This window comes from Chiloscyllium punctatum, chromosome 8, assembly GCF_047496795.1.
Source record: "Chiloscyllium punctatum isolate Juve2018m chromosome 8, sChiPun1.3, whole genome shotgun sequence".
Taxonomy (NCBI): domain Eukaryota; kingdom Metazoa; phylum Chordata; class Chondrichthyes; order Orectolobiformes; family Hemiscylliidae; genus Chiloscyllium; species Chiloscyllium punctatum.
In genome coordinates, this window is record NC_092746.1 from 33,732,605 (window position 1) to 33,757,541 (window position 24,937).

The 24,937-nt window shown below is 40.1% G+C and overlaps 1 protein-coding gene across 11 annotated transcripts in view; it reads right to left on the minus strand.

Annotated features, from left to right (window-relative positions):
- The window catches only part of LOC140480462 (histone deacetylase 9-like), a 778,931-nt gene that overhangs the window by 385,786 nt on the left and 368,208 nt on the right, over positions 1-24,937 (minus strand). For all 11 annotated transcript variants that reach the window (XR_011961302.1, XM_072575348.1, XM_072575350.1 and 8 more), the window contains 3 exons: positions 19,439-19,680; positions 15,827-15,977; positions 4,902-5,025 (listed from right to left, as the gene is read on the minus strand). Coding sequence is in view for 10 of the 11 variants with exons in the window: in XM_072575348.1 (XP_072431449.1) it covers positions 4,902-5,025; positions 15,827-15,977; positions 19,439-19,680 (517 nt within the window). In the remaining variant the exon portion in view is untranslated. The remainder of the gene's footprint in view (positions 1-4,901; positions 5,026-15,826; positions 15,978-19,438; positions 19,681-24,937) is intronic.

Genomic DNA, 24,937 nt, shown 5'->3' on the forward strand with positions numbered 1-24,937 from the left:
ACTCCTCAGGACAAATGCAAGTGTGTCAATTTTCCTAAGATCATAGGAGAAAAGGAAAACTGATTATTTGGCAAATAGATACTGATTGGCTGAAAAGTTGCCATGGAAAAAGCAGGAAAGTAAGGTTTCCTATGCTCCAGGTATTCAAAGAAAAAAGGTTCAAGGCTTAAACATATTTATAAAGAACAGGCACTGCATATAAACGTATGTCTTTTGTAGCAATTGTAAGTGTGACACATTATGAGCTTGATTGATTTTCTTAAATTGGCTGCATGTGTAGATATTATCACACTCCGGATTATTCAATAAGTGCTGCCCAATTATAGAATCACTTTAAGCAGTAAAATTAGCTGAATTATCCTGAAGCATGGGAAGCCAATACAATTCCCTACTGCTCTCTGAACAGCAAAACGTTAGCCAGAATTGATATACTAAACAACCAACATCCCTTTTTCTCCTGTCTTTTCTTCCTGTCAATTGGGTAGCACTTCTGAGGCATCTGTAGCTACAGGTAAGTCATCCACCTTTGTGACTGGGAGTGTGGGTAGGTTTGTGATCTAGCTAAGAAAGGTGCAATCTCCAAAAGTAGGGTGTTTGTAGGAGATCTGTGAACCAGGGTTAGGGGTGTCATTTGTATGTGGAGAGAGATGTGGGGAAGAAATTACATTTAATGGTTGGAAGCTTGGAGGTTAGAGGGAAGTACTTACCTATTCCTCAATGATATCCTCACCTTTCTTCAATTGTCAGATTTTCTAAGACCTTTTATTATGTCTCCATTAAATAGAGAAGTGGACGATTATGTTTATTGAAATCATTGAAGTTTTAATTTCTCACTAACCCCAACCTAGCTATTTTGTTAGCTAAGATTTATTCCATTCTCTTTCAAATGAGATGTTAAAACCAATACCACTAAAAACAGACCATCAAATCAAGCAATCAAATCATGCAAAAACTCGCTGAAGCAACATTGACTGAAATTTAAAAGTAAACCAAATGATGTGGTAAGACAGTATATCAGAGCAAATTCTTTCTGTAAGCTCTAGTTCTGGCTTCATTTTAGTTCAGCTTGCATGTGCCATCATTCTTGCTCATGAATCTTCTGCTCGATGCTTCTTCCTGGCCTCCCACTCTGCCTACAGTCTTTCTATTTCATTTTAAGTGTCACAATTCACTGGTTTAGAGCACTGGAAATAAAGCCCCACTGTTCCAGAGTCAACACAAACGTAAAAGTTTTTTTTTAAACTATGCAAAGATTCTCCACTTTACCAGATTTTGAGACCTGGGCTGACATAAAGCATGAGCTATGTTCCTGTATTTAAGAAGAATTATTAGTTATTGCAACTAATTAGACTTGAGCTTCAAGTAATCATTTATAAGCCATTGGCAATATAACACTAATAATTAAAAGTCCTATCCCTTAGACACATGAACACACAGTCAAACACTTACAGGGGAAAATAACAAGCAAATTATGGATCAAGGGAAAATCTGGAAAAATATTTCAGCTTCTTGTTCAGAAAAATTGCTGAAATGACTGTTTTAATTCTTGAGCTGATCAGCATGATATTTTTCAATTAACCTTCTCATTGTGTTTCCACTGGTTTTCAATAGGCACAAGTTGGTTAGTCCACTGATAAGAAAGGTTTCTGACTTATCAGTTAAAAATCACACCTTGCAGAAACAGCTGAAGAGAAGATTAACTAGTTTTCTTCAGATTTAAAGCAGCGTACTGCAGAGAAGGGAGAAAGTGCTTCTGACAGATAGAGACCTGACGACTTCTCTGTACCCTGGTTCCCAGCCACAGGCTATTCAGTTATCTGAGAACCAGTCACATGATTGTTGACGGGTCTTTCCCATCTGCTTTGATGAAGGGCCACAGGACCCGAAACGTTAACAACACTAAGACTGGATTCCCTACAGTGTGGCAACAGGCCCTTCGGCCCAACAAGTCCACACAGACCCTCCGAAGAGTAACCCACCCAGACCCATTTCCCTCTGACTAATGCACCTAACACTATGGGCAATTTAGCATGGCCAATCCACCTGACCTGCACATATTTGGGCTGTGGGAGGAAACCGGGGCAGCCAGAGGAAACCCACACAGACATGGGGAGAACGTGGAAACTCCATACAGTCACCCAAGGCTGGAATTGAACCTAGATCCCTGGAACTGTGAGGCAGCAGTGCTAACCACTAAGCCACCATGCCACCCTATTAAATTTGATTTCTCTGCACAGATGCTGCCAGACCTGCTGAGTTTTTCCAGCAACTTCTGTTTTTCTTTCTGATTTACAGTACCTGCAGTTCTTTCAGTTTTCTTTCTCATTGAAAATTGGTCACTAATCCACAGCTTCTTGCTGCAGCCAAAGCTCCATCCACACACAGCCCCTCGACTCCAGTTCACCTGCAAACACTGCTGTAACCCATTGCTGTACAAACAGTGTTCACAAGTATCAAATTATTTACTTTCAAATTGTGCAGAAATCCTTGGTTTTGCAAACAATACTTTTTCATTTCAGCTCACAATTGCAAAACAAAAAGATTTCATCCTAGTGCAGATAATACCAAACTTTGTGGAGGCAAAGTAGACTGTTTGGCACATCAAATCAGCTCTGCCATTCAATGAGATCGTGGCTGATGTGATGATCACCAACTCCACTTTCCTGCCTTTTCCCCATAGACCTTGATTCTCATTTGGAGTGTAAAGTAGCTGTCTATCTCAGCCTTGAATATACCTAACAATTCAGCCTCTACAGTATTTCAGATACTATTTCTACTCATTCCCCACCTTGTTTTAGATTTACCTTCCTGTTTGCTTTTGTGCAGAAGCAGTGATAATTTAAAACCAACTACAAATTCTATGTCTACTTCTGTCCCTCTTCTTCTGCTAAGTCAACAATTTTTTTTGCACCTTCCTGTTTTCTTTTAGAACAGGCCTTAATCTCTAATTGCTCACATTCTGCTTTAGTTCTACCCTCTTTCAATCTCCTGGATCTCTGTGTCCATGACTCTTCATTGAAGTACTGTGCCAGATAGACCATCAAACCTTTTTTTCGTTTTCTAGCTGTTCTTCCTGAGAACAATGAGATGTCTGTTCAATGTCTGCAAAACTAATGTGCTGTAACTGTACAAGTTATTATGACACTTAGCCAGTTACATTCTTTTTAGATGTCATTAAAGGTTTTATCTATCTTGGCAACTTCATTTCGAATAGCATTAAGGGTACACTGCAGATACTGGTAAAGGGATCATCATTCATCAATGGAAATCCCTCGCAGATAAGGATGACTCTCTTTCACTCTCAGGACAAGTCTGTAGATGACTGTACAGACTGGTGCAGCTTCCACAAGCTCTGTTACACTTAGGGCAGAAGATGGTTGTGGGAAGGGGTAGGTGGAGCATTGCTCTGGCAGTCAGCTCCTTGTATTGTTTGCTCCTGGCTTCCAATTTGTCCCGATGGCAAGTCGCTCAACACCTGCCTGGATGCTCCACCTCCATTTTGGACGTCTTGGGCCAGTGATTCCCAGGTGTCTGTGGGAATGCTGCAGTGAGGCCTTGAAGGTATCACTGACGCACTTCCTCTGTCCACCTGGGGCTTGCTTGCCGTTTCAGAGCTGGGAGTAGAGCAGCTGCTTGGGGGAGTCTCGTGTCGTTCATGGGGACAGTGTGCCCAGCTCAGCGTAGCCAATCAAGGGGGGGGGGGGTTCAGTGCCTCAATGCTGGGGTATTGGCCTGGTCGAGGACACTAGAGTTGGTGTGTCTTTCTTCCCAGCAGGTTTACAGGAGCTTGGGCAGGAAGGGCTGGTGGTATTTCTCCTATGCCTTGAGATGGCTGTTGTAGACAGTCCACGTCCCAGAGCCATAGAGGAGGGTGGGTACCACCACAGCTCTGGATACCATGGTCTTGGTGTTGGATCTGATGTTGTTGTTCTTGAACACCGTTTTCCTCAGGCAGCCGAAGGCGGCACTAGCACACTGGAGACGCTGCTGGATCTCTTCATCAATAGTTGCTTTGGCTGACAGGATACTCCCGAGGTATTGGAAGTGGCCACTGTTCTGTAAAATCTCCCATGGACCACGATGATTGGAGTTTCCCTCCACAATGCTGGGCCAGGTTGGTGGAAGATCCTCAACTTGTAGATATTCAAGGTGCGACCCCATGCTCTCCTATGCCTCCGTAAAGGTGCTAACAATGGTCTGGAGTACACTGTCTGAGATTGCACAAACACAAGCATGTTTTGGGTACTGCTGCCCAATGATACTGATTGGGGTGATTTTGGTTTTGGCTTGAAGGCGGCAGATATTAAATAGTTTCCTACAGGTTCTGCAGGTTAGTTCCATTCCAGCAGGAGCTTGTCGATGGGGAGTTGAAGCATTGCAGGGAGGTAGATCGAGAACACTGCTGGGATGATGACACAGCCCTGTTTGACACTGGTCCTAACAGGGAATGGGTCAGCGGTGGAGCCATTTGTCACTACCACGACTTCCATGTCATCGTGCAGCAATCGAAAGATGGTGACAAATTTCATGGTGTAAGCAAAGCAGAGAGGACCACTCCATAATACTTCCCGACGGATGGTTTCAAAGTCCCTTGTAAGGTCAAAGAAGGCCATGTAGGTTGTTTTATCTACATTTCTCTGGCAGATGTCACACAGTGAAAGCCCTGTTGTTCAATCGACAACATTCTCACTTTTAAATCCACAAACCTGTGGATTCAAACAACACTCGATCTCACCTCATTGCAACTCTGAATGATGGTGCTTTGCTAAAGAAACTGTTTGTCTGTTTGGATAAGACACATGGAATCTGGTTTCTATAAACTGTAATTTAATCAAAACAAGCTTTTCTTCAAAGAAATACATGAAAAATACAAATGCCGTTAGTAGAATGATGGTACCTACTTAAACCAGTGTTTGGGATTTGGAGGGAAGGAATGGTTCTGTCCAGTTGATGGAGATTCTTTCGCTGATTTGCTCAACAGGAATTCCTGGAGTTTCTGCTTGACCTCAGTACTGGCCACAGCACCTGAAAAGAGAACATGCGCCTCAGTAATTGTCACATTTTGGGATCTTTTAATAACGTTTAACAGAGGATCATGGGAACAAGAGTTGGCCATTCAGTTCATCAAGCCTGCCCCATTATTTAATATGATCATGACTGATCAAAGATTCAATACCTTTACTCACCTCATCCTCATCAACATCAAACCCACTGGTAATCAGGTCTCCACCCCATCTTAACAATCAGCAGCTTAAGCAGACTCAAAGACTGAGCATCAGTGGCCCCTCCCGGTCGAGAATTCCAAAAGTTTACAAATCCTTGAATTAAATAATTTCTTGTCTCAGAGCCAAAGGGAATCCTCTGTATTTTTAAACTGTGTCCCCTAGTTCCAGACTCCTCTGGAGATATCTTACCAGTACTTACCTTGCTTATCCCTTTAAGAGTTTTCTAAGTTTCGGTGAGATCACTTCTCATTTTTTTGTAACTCTAGTGAATACAGGCCTAGTTTACTCAATCTCTCTCTAACTGTTCTTTCCCAGGGACAATTCTCATGAACCCTTTATGCCATTAACAGATAGGGATAAGGATTAATAAAGTAGAAAGGATCTGTCCTTATAAGAGGCAATTTAGAATGAGAGACCATAGTTTTAGGATAAAAGGTAGCAGATTTAAAGCAGATGAGGAGAAATTATTTCACTCAAAGGTGAATTCATTACCTCGGAGTATGGTGGATGCTGGGACATTAAATAAATTTAAGGAGATAGATAGATAGATTTTGAATTAGTAATAGGTTGAAGGGTTATGGAGAGTGGGCAAGAAAGTGGGGTTGAGGTTGAGATGAGGTCAGCTATGATCGTATTAAATGGCAGAACAGGCTTGAGGAGCTGAATTGCCTACTCTTGCTCCTAGTTTTTATGTTCTTATGTTCTAAGGTGACCACAACTGAACACAGTTGTCTAGGTGTGGTCTAACCAAGCTCTTATACAATTGAATCAAGCTTTAATTATTCCAATACTCAAACCCTCTTGCAATAAAGGCTAACATTCCATTAGCCTTCCTAATAGCTGGCTGCCTGCACCTGCCAGTTCGCCTTTAGTGACTTATCAATAAGGACATTTAGGTTTCTTTGTACATCTACACTTTCCAACTTCTCACTATTTAAGAAACACACTGCACATCTGAATCTCTTATTAAAATGGATAAGGTCACATTTTCCCCACATTATATTGCATCTACTACATTCTTGGCCAATCACAAAGCCTGTCCAAACCCTCCCGATGTCACTTTACATCTTTCTCACAGCACACATTACAACCTAACTTTGCATCATCTGCAAATTTGTAACATTACATTTGATCTATTTATCCAAATTATTGATATTGTGTACCGATCCTTGCAGTACTCCTGTAGTTAGAGCCTGCCAACACAACAAAGACCCACTTATTCCTACTTTCTATTTTCTGTCAGTTAGTCAATCATTAATCCAAACCAACACATTACTTTCTATCCCATGAGCTTAAATCTTTCAAACCTACCTCTTCCAGGAAAGCTACTTCTGTCAGCTTTCCTTTACCAGTTTTATTAGCAACATCTTCAAAAATCCCTAACAAGTTTGTCAAACATAATTTCTAATTCATAAATCCATGCTGCAGGGACTATGCCCAATCAGATCACCATCAACCAGCTGCCTATTGATCTCATTCTTTATAACAGATCCAAGCATTTCCCTATTACTGATAAAAGGCTAACACATCTGTAGTTCCTAGTTTCCTCTCTCATTTCCTTCTTGAACATTGAGGAGACATTTGCTACTTTCTAATCAACAGGAATCATTCCAGAAACAGGACTTTATGGTTTTTGGAAATAATTTTCCAAAAAGTTGTTTAAAGCATGACATGGTTCATGGAAGCAAAAGACAATAAATAGTTAAGTTACCAATAGATTCCACTATAGAAGTTAAATTATAAATGATTTAAGACCATAAGACCATAAGAAATAGGAACACAGTTCAGCCTTCGGTCCATTGAGATTGCCAGACCATTCCATAATACCAAAAAATATAGGAGCGGAATTAAACCTCAGAACACTTCAACCCCAGGGCATCAATATGGACTTCGCCAGTTTCCTCATTTCCCCTCCCCCCACCACCTTACCTCAGTTCCAACCTTCCAGCTCAGCACCATCCTCATGACCTGTCCTACCTGCCAATCTCCCTTCCCACCTATCCGCTCCACCCTCCTCTCTGACCTATCACCTCCATCCTCACCCCCATTCACCTATGGTACTCTTTGCTATGTTCTCCTCAGCCCCACCCTCCCCATTTATCTCTCAATCCTGGAGGCATCTTGCCTCTATTCCTGATGAAGGGCTTTTGCCCAAAACGTCAATTTTCCTGCTCCTCGGATGCGGCCGGACCTGTTGTGCTTTCCCTGCACCACTCTGATCTAAATTCTTCACATTTTGTCAAGAAAGACCCATTCACCAAATACCCTTCCTGCCAGGGCACAATAATTTCTATCCTCTACCAGAGTCTATTTCCTAAGGCCATAGTACCAGGAGGGACATCCATAAAGGATAAAGCTTGCAACCACAGCTGTATGGAAAAACTTCAGAATTGCTGGATTGACTCAAAGTGATTTAATTTTCAAAAGTCATTTTTCTAAGTTAGTCTCTTGGCTACCACATTTCTGAACTTCTTTCTCCAGTTTAACTTATCATCTGATACCTAGATAATTGTTGTTTTTACCTATTTCAGTGGCCACGCTCATGTGGCACAGTGATTAGCTCTGCTGCCTCACATTGCCAGAGACCTAGGTTCAATTCTAGCCTTGGGTGACTGTTTGTGTGGAGTTTGCATGTTCTACCTGTATCTGTGGGAGTTTCTACCAGGTGCTCTGGCTTTCTCCCATAATCCAAAGATGTGCAGGTTAGGTGGATTAGCCAAGGTAAATGTGGAGTTATGGAGATTGGGGTGTGTTTGGGTAGGATGCTCATCAGAGGATTGGTGCAGATTTAAGGGGCTGACTAGGCTCTAGCTGCACTGTAGGATTCTATGATTCTATTATGAAATGTTACAAGAACGATGTAATTGACTGGATTTTCCTAAAGCGTATAATTAGTTCTTTTACCTTGTCTATGTAGATTTTCAGAGAATGATCATATTATTTTACAAACTTCTTTACCTATAATTTACTTCCTTATTCCTTTTGAGATTCACAAGTACAGCATATTTCAGGATCATTATGTCAACAATATCTGGACAAAGGAAGAATAGCAAATGTGAACGTACACAGTCCTGAGGAGATTCAGCAATGGTTAACATCAATCCTGGTGGCTAACTCCCATTGGATCCTGCTATGAAGGAAATCACTGGAGAGAAGGCTTGTTCTCAAAGATTTTCAATTTCTCGATAAGCTTAAATCATCACATGGTATGAAAAGCTGAACAGAATTCAATTCAGATTTTGCAAGCCATTGTCTAATCTTTCTCTGTGTTACTGGAACAATTGGACACAAGGTCAGAATCACATCATCCACTGACTAACAAGGTTAATAGGGAAATTGATCAATAAGATGGACACGAAAATCATTTTTTGAAGTTAGGGAAGTGATCCTAAGTTAGGGAAGCTGGATCCCTTGCTAAGATATTTGTATAATCAATAGTCTTGATGAGGTATTGGAAGGACGTTGTGAAACTTGAAAGGGTTCAGAAAAGATTTTACAAGGATGTTGCCAGAGTTAGAGGGTTAGAGCTGGGAGAGGCTAAATTGGCTGGGACTGTTTTCCATGGAGCATCGGAGACTGAGGGGTGATGTTATAGAGGTTTATAAAATCATGAGGGGCACGGATAGGGTCAACATACAAGGTCTTTTCCCTGGTGTGAGTGAGTCCAGAACTAAAGGGCATAGGTTTAGAGTGAGAGGGGAAAAATTTTAAAGGGGCCTAAGGGCAACTTTTTCATGCAAAGGGTAGTGTGTGTATGGAATGAGCCGCCAGAGGAAGTGGTGGAGGCTGGTACAATTACGACATTAAAAAGACATCTGGATGAGTACATGAACAGGAAGGGTTTAGAGGAATATGGGTCAAGTGCTGGCAGGTGGAACTAGATTAGTTTAGGATATCTGGTATGGACGAGTTAGACCAAAGGGTCTGTTTCTGTGCTGTACATCTCTAAGACTCTATAAGTGTTGGGGCAGGCATGTTGGTGTCAACTAACTCGCCACCCTAACCGCCAAGGAAATTCATCAGATTACATGCCAAGTTTCCCCGGTTAACCAGTACCAGGCATTTTTCTCACTAACTGAGGAAGCAAATAGCTGGGGAGCTGGTGAGTTGAGACCCGTAAATGGCTCTAATTGAACACTGAAGGGACTCAATTGATGGCAGGTTGAGAATGTCACCGTTTGAACTTAATTGTTGAGGTCATGAGGAGGAAGTGTGAATCTCTCCATGTCAACTCACCCAGTTATTTTCCGTTCTTTCCTCTTTCAGGGACGGAAAGATTCTGCCCAAGTATCTAACAGATACTATGACTCAATGTGTTTGAAACACTTCACAGCTTTTAATGTCAAAGGAACTCATTGGTAGTCATTCAGCTCAGCAGGCCACAACCTCTTAGCAAGCAGAACGATGATAGTGAATTTCCAACAGTGAGGAACAATACCACGATCAAATAATCGCTGAAATACTAGAAAAGCTGACTGTTGGTTACATTCCTCAAGAATAATTCCATTAATCTAACCTGGCTTGAATGTTTTTCCTTTATCCACTTACTTGAATTGTTCCTTTGTTGATGATAATTTATGATTATTCTGAATTGTTTTATTTATTGAAGAGACGTGGACATTTCTGGCTTGGCTCATGTGTATTGGCCATCCCTAAGTGCCCTGGAAAAAGCTGCCTTCTTGAACTGCTGCAGACCTGGGCTGTAGGGACACCCACAGCATTGTTTGATATAGAGTTGTAGGATTTTGGGCCAGTGAATCCAGGGAGGGAACAATATAGTTTCAAGTCATGATGCTGTGTGACTTCATGGAGAAGCTGCCCTTAATGGTTCTCTCATGTATCTGCTGCTGTCCTCCTTCTTGGTGGTCGTGATTGAGGTCATAAGTTTAGAAACTGCAGTTGAAGGAGCCTTGGTGAGTGAATGGAGTGGTTGATAACTGCAGGACTGCTGACTTGAACCACCTTCTATATAAAAAAGACTGCAGTAGATTAAAAGCCACGGGACAAAGGAAAATTGTTCATTTGTACACAATGGCATAACCAGGATACAGTAGGTTAGGCCGTTTTTATGGATTCTACATGAGTGTTCAACTCTGCACGAGAATTCACCATGCTGAGAGATGCTACTAAGTAATATAATGGTGTAAGATTTTTTTTAATGCACTGTGACACTTTGATCTTATTTTCAATATAATGGATCTATTTTTAATATAATGTATATATTAATTTACTATTTTTGCTCTCTAAACAAATCAAATCTTTCCTGTATTCTCGGACACACTGCAAGTGTTCGATCCATTGTTGATTCTTGGCAAAGCAGGAGTATTTAAATGAATCAGAAGCCATCTGATGTTCAGAATGAGTGAACCATAAACCAAATTAAACTGTGCTGATGAAATATATGGAAGGCTCTGTACTGACCCCTTTCAACAAGTATTGAAACTTGAAAGAACTGTACAGTCCTCTAAAGGCTTGCTTTGCATGGGTTCAGTTTCTGCCTCTTTTTCTCTGTTACATAGATCAGTACTAGTAAAGTTGAGGCAGCAAGATTTTACTGGCGTCACACAGTTGGTTATTTACAATAGCTTTTGCTGGCATCAGTAGCTGACCTTTCCCTACTGAGTACTCACTGAAAGCATGTACCAGGATAGGGCCTTTGGAACTGATTTATACTTAAATTGTTTCCTGGCAGCACTGTTTACATATCAGAATCACTGTGTGATGTCTAACTTTGAACTGTTGTTTGCTCCACATTGTAACTAATGATGTTTGGTAAAATTCCCTTTGCTGTTCTAGTTGAGCTGGAATTCACAATTTGCAGTCAATTAAGTTACTCTTCGCATGCAAGATGATTTATTAATAAAATGAATATAGGAAATAAAAAAAAATAAAGCCAGGGTGTAGAATTGCGAATATCTTATTAGGATATGAATCTGAAAAATAGCTTGTCTACGGTAGCTGACAGAATTCATAGAACTGTCCCTCAGTATCAACCAGTACCATATGAAAGGAAAGAGACAAAATTGGAAAAATAAAGAAAGAAATACTTATTTTTAGTGTTATATAAAGTTTGTGCATTTAGAGTAGGCAATTTGTTTAAACAGACTGCTCTTACTCTTAGGTTTATGGTGTCAATACTCACAGGGTGAGCAGTGAATCTAACCCACCTGTGGGACACGGTCATTGTTCCAATCTCTCCAATTACTCTTCAAAACTAGGTTTCTCATCCCTGAAACTATTTTTGCAAATCTCTTCTACACCTTCTCCAACAATCTTCCTATTACCAATGCCAAGTGAACATGAACAGGCAAGTCACTCAACAGATTGGCACATTTTGGTGGGTTTCCCCGTGTGGCCATGCCTCAGATTTCAAAATACAGGTGCAGCATTAAAAGAGATAATTCCCAAACAAGGAGAGAGGGATATGCCAACTGCACAGAAGAGCAATCACACATTTGGCGGTGCCTCAAAATATTGTCAGGAAAGTTAGTTTGAATTATTTTTTGGAGAAGATGTACATTTGTGTGACGTTTGATGCTCTGTTCAAGCGAGGAGTAATACAAACTGTGCTCAATCCATTCAATACAAGACCAAGTTTATATTCAGATATTAAACGCATGGTTTGATTCCAATTTTCAATATTATAGTGAGGTCTCTGCTTACACAGGGAGAGCATTTGCCATCAAATCCAACTTGTAAGAAAATTACATTGGACAATCCTTCACTGAATTTCACCTGCCAATCACAGAATTATTAAAGCACAAAAGGAAGCTATTCAGCCCATCACGTGGTACTGGCTTGCCAATAATCATTATGACTGAGTGCCATTTACCTGCCTTTCCCCCATTCCCTCGCACGTTGCTTCTTTTCATATAATCAGCCAATGCCCTAATGAAGGCCTCACTTAACGTTGCCTCCACTACATTTCCAAAGTTAAAAATCACACAACACCAGGTTATAGTCCAACTGGTTAACTTGGAAGCACCTGACAAAGGAGCTAATGCTTCCAAATAAATCTGTTGGATTATAACCTGGTTGTGTGATTTTTAACCTTGTCCACCCCAGTCCAACACTGGCACCTCGTCATCATGACCACATTTCCAGAAAGTACATTCCAGGCCTGAACCACTCATTGTGTAATGATCCTTCCTCTCACATTCACAAACCATTTTAAAGCTTTGCCTTCTTGGCTATTTACAAGTGGAAGTTGTTTCTCTCTACCTAATTTATCCTTCATGATATTGAAAATCTCTCTCAGATCTCCTCATAGCCTTCTTCTCTCCAAGTAGAATTGTTCCAATCTCTCCAATATTCCTCAGACCTAGGTTTATCATCCCTGAAACTATTTTTGCAAATCTCTTCTTGATCTTTTCCAACAATCTTCCTATAGTGTGGCATCCAGAACTGCACACAATGCTCCAGCTGAAGGCTAACAAGGTCCTGTATAGGTTCAGCATCACCTCCTTGCTCTTGTACTCTATTCCTGTTAATAAATTTCAGGATAACTGCATGCTTTATTAGCTACTCTGTTCGCCTATCCTGCCCTATTCAGTGATCTATGCACACACACACATAGGTCCTCTGCTCCTGCACCACTTTGAGTATGGTGTCCCTATTTTATATTGTCTATTCATATTTTTCCTGCCAAAATGCGTTGTGCCACACCTCTTTACACTGAAATTCTCTGCCATTGATCTACCCACTCCATCAGCTTAACTATGTTCTACACTGTCCTTCTCAGAGTTTACAATGCTTTCAAGTTTTGTATCATGTACAAACTTCCATATTATCCCATACACATTAAGGTCTAGATCATTAATATATGTCAGGAAAAGCAAGGATCCCAATACCGAACCTTTTCGGAACTCCACTGCAAACCTTCCTCCATCTGAAAAATATCTATTGACCACAGCTCTGTGCATCCTATAACCTACTCAGTGTTGTATCCACATTACTACTGAGCATCTTGATTTCATGAGATATAAGTCTTCTCATAAGATACGGTGTGACATTTTATTAAACACCTTTTAAAAATGCATGTATCACCCTATCAACAATATTTGACATTATTGGTCTTTTCTGTTAGTTCTTCAAAAAATTCCAGCAAATTGTTAAAATATGATCAATATGATCAATCTCACCAATATCAATCCATACTGCCCCTTCCTAAACAACCCACCCATGTAGCTACGAATTCTATTCTGAATAGTTATTTCATTAAGCATCCTCACCACTGATGTTAAATTGATTAATTGTTGGGCTTATACTAACAACATTTTTGAACAAGACTGTATCATCTGCAATTCTCTGGCCCTTTGGCATCTCCCCTGATTCCAGGGAAGACAGTCAGATTATGACCAATGCCCCTGCAAATTCCACTCTAACTTCATTCAATACCTTTGAGTGCATCTCCAGTCCTGGTGCCTTGCCAACATTATGTATTGATAATCCATCCAACACTTGTTCCAAGTCAATTTTGATTCCTCATAATAACAGAACTTTTCTGCTATCCCCATAGCCCAGGTAAAGACAGATACAAAGTTTTCATTTAGCACCTCAGCTGTGCCTCTTGCATCCATGTGTAAATCCCCCTTTTGGTTTCTATTCAGTCTTACTATTTCCCTTACCTCTTTTTGACTAGTGATGTATCTATGGAAGACTTTAGGCTTCCCATTACATTTGAGACGCAGTCTTTTCCTCATACTGTCTCTTGCTTCTCTAATGACTTTAACCTTTCCTCTGAATCTGATTTTTCTTGGTTTTAAATGGTTTTTTCCAACTGGTAGCTGTCATGAGTACATGATTTCTATCTCTGTATTCATCTAGGGAGCTCTGGATGTGTTTGCTCTCCTTTTCCCTTTTGTGGAAATAGACATTGACTGCACCTGAACTCTCTCTTTGAAGGTTGTCAACTATGCAGCTACGGTTTTCCAGTTAAACATGTGTTCCACTCAATCTGCCCCAGCTCTGTTCTTGCTACTTGAAGTCAATTCGCCACCGTTCAATTATTCTTATTTGGATTGTACACCATCATCCTAAACTTACCAACTTACTGAACTAATCATTTCCCCTAAACGTTCGCCCGTCGGGACTTGATCTACTCAGCCCAGCTCACTTTCAAAAGCTCCAGTAAATTGTTCTAATGCATTCATTCTGAAAATAGTGATGGTAGTGAGTTGGAAATGATTGCAACATAGTGTCATTTTCCTCTTTCATAGCAAATGATTAAGGCTTCTTTTCAGGTCTAGAAAACTGATTTCCCAATTGCTTTCTTAAATGGCTGTTTTCGTTTCTGAAAGTTACCGACATTTCACAATATCTGTAAGTTAAAATAACAGCAACATGATATCCATCATGCATTTAAGTAATGAGTGAATGTTGAAAAATTACATACTTAAATCCACAATCCATAAAGTAAGGATATCATTGAATATTACACAATTCGCTTTTCGTGAATATGGTATCTAGAACATTATTATGGATAGTAGTGTGTGAAGGCTTCATGGGTTTTTACTAAAAACCTGTACTATTCTCTTAGTTTTGGTTAAAGTTGAGAAACAAATACAACCACAATGTAGGAAGAGCTAGCCCTGTTTCCACAAGTTAGACACAAGAGTTCATCATTCAACCAATTATAAAGGCAGAAATAATTGCCAGTGTAAACATGCTTATGGCATTCTTCTTTCATATGTGTTAATAAATGATAAGGAGCCTATGAAGTACTGAGATGATTATTTCACCCAAGGCTGATTTCTCAGGAGAAGGATATGAATGGATTTATTTTATCCCTCACCTCCTCCTCATTTAAATTTTTGATGTTTCTGACAGAAATGATGCATGCCTACACAGTCACAAGCAGCAATCTAGTATCTGACATTTTTTAATGTAAGCTTGCAGTATTCAATAATAATAGAAGGCATTATAGCTAAGCCTGATCCTATCTTCACCTGCTGCCTATTATGAAGATAAGAGAGATGGGATTTCCATAGGGATTTTCAGAGAGCCTGTGAGATTTGGATGGAAGAGGTGTGAAAATTCTGGGGAGATCACGTAAATGATTGTGACTATAAAAAACTGAACAAAAGAACCTACTCAATAGGTTCCAGCAGGTCAATGGATAGACACAAGAACTATGAACTCTGATGTGACTTTCCCCTACTGAGGACAATTATAATGTTAAAGTCTGGCTCTTCCTCACTATTTATGATCATGCTTCACATTGGATGCATTTACCAACTGTGATCTCAGGATATTTGGTAAATTTGCCATTTTACTACCACTAACGTGGTTAGATACGTCTTTGTTTTTGGTTTGCAAATTCAAAGATGAAGTAAAAAGGGTCAGAATGAAAAATGAAAACCAAAAAAAATGAAACTGTTTTTCTCTCCCTAAAATAACTACAGTAACAAAGATAGAAACCACAAACAGATCATTAGTACTCAAATTTTGTATCACTCATGTTTTATAATATTAGTACCATTACTGGCCCCATTAACAAGTACATCAACACTTGCCAGTAAGATTTTGATGGATTTTTCTATTCAAGCACAAATAACAGTACATATCAGATGCAAGACCATAGTGAATAGCTGAGTACGTACTTTCTCTGCTCCTTTCTTTATTTCGAAGAAACAGAAGATGTTGTTCCTGTAGTTGTCGCCCAAACTCTTGTTCCTGCCGCTGTTTCTCCAGTTTGCGTTCCTGCTCCAGAAGCTCTTGCTGGTGTTGCACAGCTAGCAGTTCCTGTTGTTGCTTTCAAACAAATATAATTCTGAGGTTACGTGCAATATTTGCATCCTATCAGTTTCGTAACTGTCTCATGACTGACTGTCCAATGAAATGACATAAATTGATGAGTTCTGATCTCAGCTGGAATCTGCTACGTTCAGGTGCCAAGGCTGCCAGTCACTGACACTCAGTTTGCCATGGCAAGTCAAGCTTCACTTTCACCAGTTCTTAGTTTGGCCACAAGATGGAGCACAAGCAACTGATTCATGCTGGAGTGCAAGAGTAAGGGTGCAGGGGGAAACCAAAGGTCTGGAATTCTTTCCCCCTGCACACTACCCATATCTGCACACCCACCTTGTGAAAATGTGCCCCGAGTAGGAGAACCTTCACTCTGGAGGGACGTGCAGATCCACTGCTACTGGACATAGCTCAGAGACAGCCACAGCGGCTGCACAGTGGTTTGGTGGGCAGCTTAAAAGATCTGACTTGATACTCTGGGACTTTGTCGCAGTCATTATGTTAAATATTAAACCCACTATTTCTCGTCCTTCTCATACCATCATCATTCTATCAGCACCACTTGCAAAAGCCCACAGTCAATTTCCTCATCTTCTCAGATGGAGTAGATGTCAAGGACTAGATATCTAAAGGAGTATGAAGACTCCATGGAAATGATGGAAGTTCAACCTCCGATTTCTGTCAGATCCTACATCCAGTAGGTGGGATGATGAGAATGAAAAATGGAATGTGAATCCCAGGTGTGGAAATCCCAACAAGTTCAGATATAATCTACTTTTGATGTAACAGAGGTCTTATTATTGTGGGTGTTATCTTTGAAGGAACCTTGAATGTTCTTCAAAGGTGGATAAGGACTGGAGAACTGTCAAGTTATTCAAGTGGCCAGTCCTTTGAAGACTTAAAAACCAACTGTCTGCTGGCTTTGAGAGATTAAGACAAAATTGTTCTAGCACTTTCAATAGTTGTTTATTCACATAACCTTAAGTGCTATCATTTTGGCTTTGCCAATGCTTGACTAATGGGGCCCATGAGTTGGAACCATAGTGGAATAGTGCAAACAAGGGGCCATTCAGGATGGGTGGAAGCCATGTATTGGTACAGAAGTTTTAAGGGATCATTGTAGGTGGGTGAGGGAACCACGTATTGATATGAGTTTGCAAGCGGTGCTGATAGTATGAGAAGGATGAGAAATAGTGGGTTTAATATTTAACATAATGAGTGTGACAAAGTCCCAGAGTATCAAGTCAGATCTTTTAGGCTGCCCACCAAACCACTGGGCAGCTGCTGTGGCTGTCTCTGAGCTATGTCCAGTAGCAGTGGATCTGCACATCCCTCCAGAGTGAAGGTTCTCCTACTCGGGGCACATTTTCACAAGGTGGGTGTGCAGATATGGGTAGTGTGCAGGGGGAAACCAAAGGTCTCAGACTGTTCGACTTGGGAGCAAATATCCAGGCCAAAGTCTTTTGCTTTAAAGCAGAGGGAGAAAATCACTTTCTGGTTAAACTTCATAAACTACCTCGACTGTTCAACATTGCAGTTCTTTGGTATTAACTCAATATAAAGGTAGGTGAACATGACTGAAATAATAAATACCTAAAGAGCTGCGGATGCTATAAACCAGAAAGAAAATTAGAAATAGTTGGAAAAGGTCAGCAGGTCTGGCAGCATCTGTGGAGAGAAATCAGAGTTAACATTTTGGGTCAAATGATGTTTCCTCAGAACTAAGGAGGGTCACTCAACCCGAAACGTTAACTCTAATTTCTCTCCACAAATGCTGCCAGACCTGCTGAGCTTTTCCAGCCATTTCTAATTTTGTTTTATGACTGAAATAATAACCGCTCAAGTAGACGTGGATGCAGTCACGAAGGAACTGAAACCAAATGACAGAGTGAGGTACAGAAGCTGATGCAGTCACATATGAACTGAAACCAAATGACAGAGTAAGGTACACTCTCTGGTGCCACTCGGGAGTTCTGAATCAGGGTATTTTCTGACAATGACTAATTAGATGGATTCATTCTGCTTTAGACACTTCCAACAAATGGAGTTGAGTCCTGTAGAAACCTTTCTCTTTCATTGATTCTGTAAACTGGCACATAGAAGATGCATAACAGGGAATTATGGACTATTGAAGACAAAGAGATACAAGCTCGTATTTTTTCCTTTGAACTCAAAGAAAATAGATATTGGCCAGTTTTAAATAATGTGCAAATATCATTTTGTCACTGAATGTCAAGTTAAAAGCTACTTTAACATATTGAAGTATCAAAATTATCAGTAACAGAACTCACACTCTCAAGACCATCGTAATGAATATGATTAATCTCCCTTGTATCCTGTCAGATAGAAGCTTTAGATAAGGGGTGCAGTATTAAGTTGTTATCATAGGGCATCCTCGTACCAAAACATCAAAGCATGAGGAAAGGATGTTGCAATCAAAAAAGGAAGTCTGACCTTAGATAATATTGGAAACAACTGAACTTCGTTATAATGCTATCAGCCTGCAATTACATCAGAGATTTTAATAAAGTTGCTTCAAAGTTGACATTGCTGACCACAAAAGATAATAACTGTATTGAAATAGCATTGAACAGTGAAGATTTGTCAATTGAGTTGGAGCGCACAATGATTTTTTGGGAAAAGTTTATCTCAGCTTCTGGGTTGAGAATAATCATTCAAAAGAGGTCACTTATCAATAAAGGTATGCACACACAGGCTTAAGTTTTCATTTTTTCCACTCAGGAATGTCAATGCAAACCCAGGGCTGTCTCCACAGTTAGCTGAGTTTTTGTTTGTCAGGGCCGCTTAGGCAGTTGGGGCTCTTAGTGGGATCATCAGCAAGAAAGTGGAAGAACGTTACAGTCAACGTGGAAAGTTGGGCAGTGTTACTGCAGCTCCTGAAGAGGGAGATCTCGGCTCAAAATAGACACAAAGCCCTGATAATCACAGAGTGATTATAATCACAGGTAGGTTGTGGTCAGGATGCTTTGCCTTTCAAAGTGGGTATCATCAGGTCAGCCACTTTGACCCCACAGGCTACAGGTTTCCCTTCCTGACAACTCAAGGAGGTGGCAAGAACAACTGGGAAAACTGTTGACAGTTGTCATCAGAATCCATCAAAATCATGCTGCCTGATTTGAAACAGAATATCAGAGGGAAATTCAAAGCCATAGTCTCCTTGTTTTGATTAAAAATTCAACAATGTCATGACACAAAGCACAGCCCAAGGAACTTTTAACTATGATATTTTCTGATAGTGTATTAAAGAATTAAAATGTGAAAATCTGACAAAATGAAATGTTACTCAGCTATTCAGATGATCACACTTTCTCATTTAGGTACATATATATAATGAGATACATGGATGCACTTCAGACAGCATTAAAATTTAAAATATTGCGGCGTTTATCACTCCATTTATTTGCGGTGCACATTGCTTGGATTTGATGAGTTTTGAGCTGTGGTACCTTGAGATGCTCCTGAAGCTGGACTTGGTGCTGTCTCACGAGGGTTTCATGTTGTTTCTGGAACTCAGCAAAGAGAAGCTGCTTCTGAATTTGTTGTTGCTGCTGCAGCAGGAGGAGCTCTTGCTGTAACTGGCGTTCTCTTGTGACAGGGTCCACAGCTGGCATGGTGATCCGCAGGTCTGTTCGTAAGTCTATCGGGGCAGTTGGTTGGAGTGCCACAGGGAGTGCCGAGCTGACTTCAACTATTTAATTAAAAAAAAGAATCAACTTTCATTTCTTTCACCACCTTTAGAAATCTATTATTTTTCTTACCATCGATTCCCATTTGTTTTCAAAGCCTTTTCCCTTCAAGCTATCTGTCAAGATGAAGTTGCCATGCCCAACCATTCTCAGATTCACAGGAAGAAGGCAGCACTTATAGCACTTTAAACGGCACAGTTTAATTTGTATTTATGTTGTGCCTCTTATGGCTTCTAGATGTCTCAGTATGCTTTACAAACTAAAAAGTACTTTTTGAGTGAAATAAAACAAGAAATGTCACAGTCAATATGATCACATCAAACCCTTGCAAATGACCAAATAATCTATTTCCATGATGTTGACTGATGGATAAATAATGGCCAAGATCCCAGAGATAATTCCCCTGTTCTTCAAAATAGTGCTATCAGATCTTTAACACCCTCTCAAGTAGGTAGCTGGGGCCTTGATTTCACATCTTGTTTTAAAGCTAGGATGTATAGAACAATTAAATGTTTGTATTTAAGTATGATTTGGAGGAGCCGGTGTTGGACTGGGGTATATAATGTTTAAAATCATACAACACCTGGTTCTAATCCAACAGGTTTATTTGGAAGCACTAGCCTTCCAAGCGCTACTTCTTCATAGGTGGTTGAAGGAGCAGTGTTGTTCGACTCTATCCTGGTGTTGTGTGACTTTTCACTTTATATTTAGGTAGTTAGTGTCTTTTGCAACATCAGGTTGTTCCAAACAGTTTTCATAGCCACAGATAGAGTTTTGCAGTCATTGATATGACATAGTGAAATGGAACAGCTAATTCGCATACAGCAAGGCCCACCAACAGCAATGTAAAAATAACCAGATTTTAAAAATGCTGGTTGAGGAATAAGTATTGGCCAAGACAATGGAAAACATTTTCCTGCAAGTCAATTGAAGTAAAAATCAGAGGAGATATAAAATGGGCTGTTGATTTTCATTATCGCACAAAGTCAAGATCTCCCCCATGAACTTTTTTTTTAATGCATTTATGGGAATTGCCCAAAGGTGGCTTATGAGTCAATTATATTGCTGTGAGACTGGAGAAACCATATTGTTAAAAGCAAAATGTTTTCCTCTTGTGCATACTGGGGCAGATTTGTAAGTACACCATCTGGGGGGAAGGTGGGAGAGAGGGAATGTGTCGGGGCGAATTGCGCACCTGCTCATCTGTGTGCACAATTTTTATTCCATTGCTTTCAATAACAGGCTTTTAAAGACACCACTGGAGCCCCAGCAATGAAAGAGCAACACTCAGCAACTTAATTACCAGTTTTCCATCACTGTTTACAATCAGTTACCAAAATACCACTTACAAAGCAGCCTCCATGTTGGTTCACTGGGAGAAAATAATTAAACCACTTCATTGTTCTAGTAGTTAAGACAAAATTGAAGTTTGAAAAGAGAACTATGTATTAAAGGAAACTCCTCGGTCCAGGATTGTAACCCTTGTGAACAGTGGACGTGGTTGACTCTTAACGTCTTCTGTGCAACTAAGGATACACAATAAATGCTGGCACATTATACTAACCAGCGATACCCACATCCCTTCAACAAAGATTTTAAAGAGCACATTAATTGGAGAAATTTTGAGGTGGGACTATTTTAACCATTGGAACGCATCAACATGTTCCATTTAAGAAATGGCTGTTTGCTTTCAGGTAAGTCTGATAAAGGGAATCAGGTGAATGTTGAGGATGGGGAGGCACAGGTGAATGTTGAGGATGGGGAGCACAGCATGGCAAATGACCAGGGTCTCAATTTTCCATTATATTTACCAAAGTAAAAGTGTTAATCCTGGCTCAGCAGAAGAAAATGTAAGACTTATTTTAGAGGCATTTCCTTCTTCCTGGCTGGCCCTGACGCTATTACATGCACAGGTTGAGGTTAATATTACAGCCAGCTTCATGCAAGTCAATTGATCCCAATATGCATGATTAGAGAAGGACATTGAGCAGTCAGCAGGACCCACCTGGCTATTCAGGATCTCAGTAACTTTAGATGTTTCAAATATATATTTCCCCAGTGCCAACTGGATGAGGCAGGTTAAAATTGCATAAAGAGACAAAAAAAACCCAGGAATTTTCCTTAGATCTGGACAAAATATGTCTCTTGATCAACACCAGCAAAAGAGATTTACTGTTCTAGAGGTTTGTTGTTACATTTCTGTCAAAATGGAGTGGGCAAATAGATAGGCAAAAGTGAGGACTGCAACTGCTAGAGATTAGAGTCAAAAGTGTGGTGCTGGAAAAGCACAGCAGGTCAGGCAGCATCTGAGCAGCAGGAGAAATGACGTTTAGGGCAAAAGCCCTGGTGCTAGTAGATGACAAAGTCAGAAACTTGCTAATAGAGAATGCAAAATCAGAAGAGATTCTTAACAAGCATTTTGTCCTATTTACATTGCAGAGGTGATTGCGCAGTCGCCCCAAAGGACAAAAGGGATAAAAAAAATATACAGGGAACATTATTAAAAGGACTAATGGCATTTAAATTTGCTAAGTCACTCTGATCAAATTAAGTACTATTGGATTTTATTAATTAAATTGCAAAAATAATTGGGGAAAGTTCAGAAATTCACTTTCATAACAATAGTCATTTATCTTCAAACAGAAATTCTTTTGATGTGAAGTTCTTCATTGCACTTTTAATTGACTTGTACAAAATGCAGTCCTTTCATTCTGACACTCAGAAATCTATGGGGTTGCGTTTCCAGTCAGGTTCAAAGTGATCCCACAGTTAAGGAAAAATAAGTGCTAAAATGAATCCGTGAATTTTCCATAGTGATTGTGAATGTTTGGTCACCTGTGCTGTTTTTCCATTGTATGGGCTTCCAAAGTAAACTTCTGGACTCCATTGTTTTGGTTGGTTTCAGCCAAGGCATTAATGGAATCAATGCAATTGGATTGTGCTAGAAGAGGGAATAATTGTCCTGACCTATGAATGATGGTCACTTAAATAAGGCATAGAAAAGGTAGGAAGACATGTGGAACAATGGTAGTGTCCTACCTCTAGGCCAGAAGCTCCAGGTTTGAGTCCTATGGCAGGGCTGGTTGGCCAAATAAGGTACATTCTTAACAGCTAAACTGGCTGACTTTCAGCCTTTTTCCAAATTTCTGATGGCAGGCGGAATGAACTGGAGCATCTCCTGGTCGATCAGCCTGCAGAACTCAGTGGCAAAGTATTGCAGTATTTAGCCTGCAAGTCTGGACCAAACCAATGACAGTCTGCCATTCAACCCATGGGGAACCAGGACAGGAGAAATGACAGGCAGGAATGTTAATGGAAAGCAGAGAAACTACATTAGAGAGAATCACCACTTTCTTGAGAGGTAGGGAAAAACTTGAGCCAGTATAGGAAGATAGTAGTGCATAAATTAAGAAAAACAATTAAAATTTTCCATAACAGTAAAGAATTAATTTAAACTTTGGAATAATGCAAGAAACACAGAAATAGGAGTAGAAGTAGGCTATTTGGCCCATCAGCTTGTTCCACGATATGATCATGGCTAAACATCCAACTCCTACCCATGCTCCCGCTATCTCCCCGACCCTTAGACCCCCTCAGCCCGAAAGAAATATATCAAACTCGTTCTTGAAAACATTCAATGTTTTGGCCTCAACCACATTCTGTGGCAGAGAAACCACAGGCTCACTACTCTCTTGGCGAAGAAATTTCTTGTCATCTCAGTCTGAAATGGCTTGCCCCATATCAGATTGTGACCCTTCATTCTAAACTCCCTGGTCATGAGGAACAGTCTTCCTGCAATGACCCTGTCCTGCTCCTGTTAGAATTGTATAGGTTTCTTGGAGATTACACTCTCATTCTTCTCAACTCCAGTGCATGTAGATTTAAGCAATGTAATCTCTCTTCAAATGTCAGTTCTGTCATCCCAGGAATCCATTGGGTAAATCTTTGTAGCACTTCCTTCATAGCAAGAACCATCCTCCCTCAGATACGGAGACCAGAACTGAACACGGCACTCCAGGTGTGGTCTCACCAAGACCCTGTATGATTACACTAAGACATCCCCGCTCATATACTCGAATCCTCTTGCTGTGAGAGACAACATACCATTTGGCTTCTTTACCACCTGCTTCACCTGCATGTTTAAAAGTATAATTTCCAGCTAATCATGACAAGTGATTAATTCTGTTAACAAGATTTTGTCATAAACAGGTTACTTAATTACCAGGAACTGGCTGTGCTACAAGGAATACGAATTCTGCTTCAAAGGGAAAGATTTTCAAGAAATAAAAAGCTTGATCGAACTTTCTTTGTGTTTACACACAAGAAGCAGCCAATTCTCAAATTGTTAAGCAGTTATTATGTCTAACTAATCTAATAATACCTTGAATACAGTTTTATATTCAGTAATGGCATTGTGTTTGTAAACAATATAAAGGTTTGCTGACATTTTTTTTGAAAAAGGCACCGTTTTTAAAATGTTAGCTTTTAAAACAAATTTCTGCCTTGTCATTCAACGTTGAATGTCATTGTTTGGATAGAGTACTGATAGCTTTTGGAAGCACACAGCAAGCATATCCTGAACACTGGTTATCCCACAGGCCTGCAGACCACACAGATCAGCGAAAATGAGTCGAGATATTCAACCTTTTGAGAACTGGATTTCCTTTGCAGCTTTCCAAGTTTGCACCTGCTTTCTGCTACACCACATCTGCAATAATATTTTTTTGCTGTAAATCTGCAATAATGAATACGGCCTCATTCTGCCTGGCCTGTGGCAGTGATCCTGCTCTCCTACGGGATCATTTTAAGGTCAGTTTGACAGTTCTTGGGCCACTATTAAACTCTACTGTAACCTGGGATTAAGGCATCTAATCTGGAGATCCCGCTGACAAAAGAAATACTGTATTATTACATAGATGGAATATAATCAATATTGTGACGCTGTACTAGTAGGGTTATTGATGCCATGACACAGTGAAACATGACAACTATGTTGAGAATAAAAACATTTTATTTCTCCTCAATATGCTTCACTTTTATAGGAATGTAATTGGGGAAAGCAGCACTTCAATGAGCCAGCCTCAGGTTAGGACAAGTCTGTGTGCAGTATAGGTCTTGAGATTTAGCAGTCTCTCGAGTAATACAGGACACAGAAAAAGCAACTGTGAATCTTTTCGAACTCTTCCTTCAGGAAATGCTAGTAAAAATAAGTCCTCAAGGGTTTCATTAGACAACAAGAATTTTAAATTTGCTCTTCAA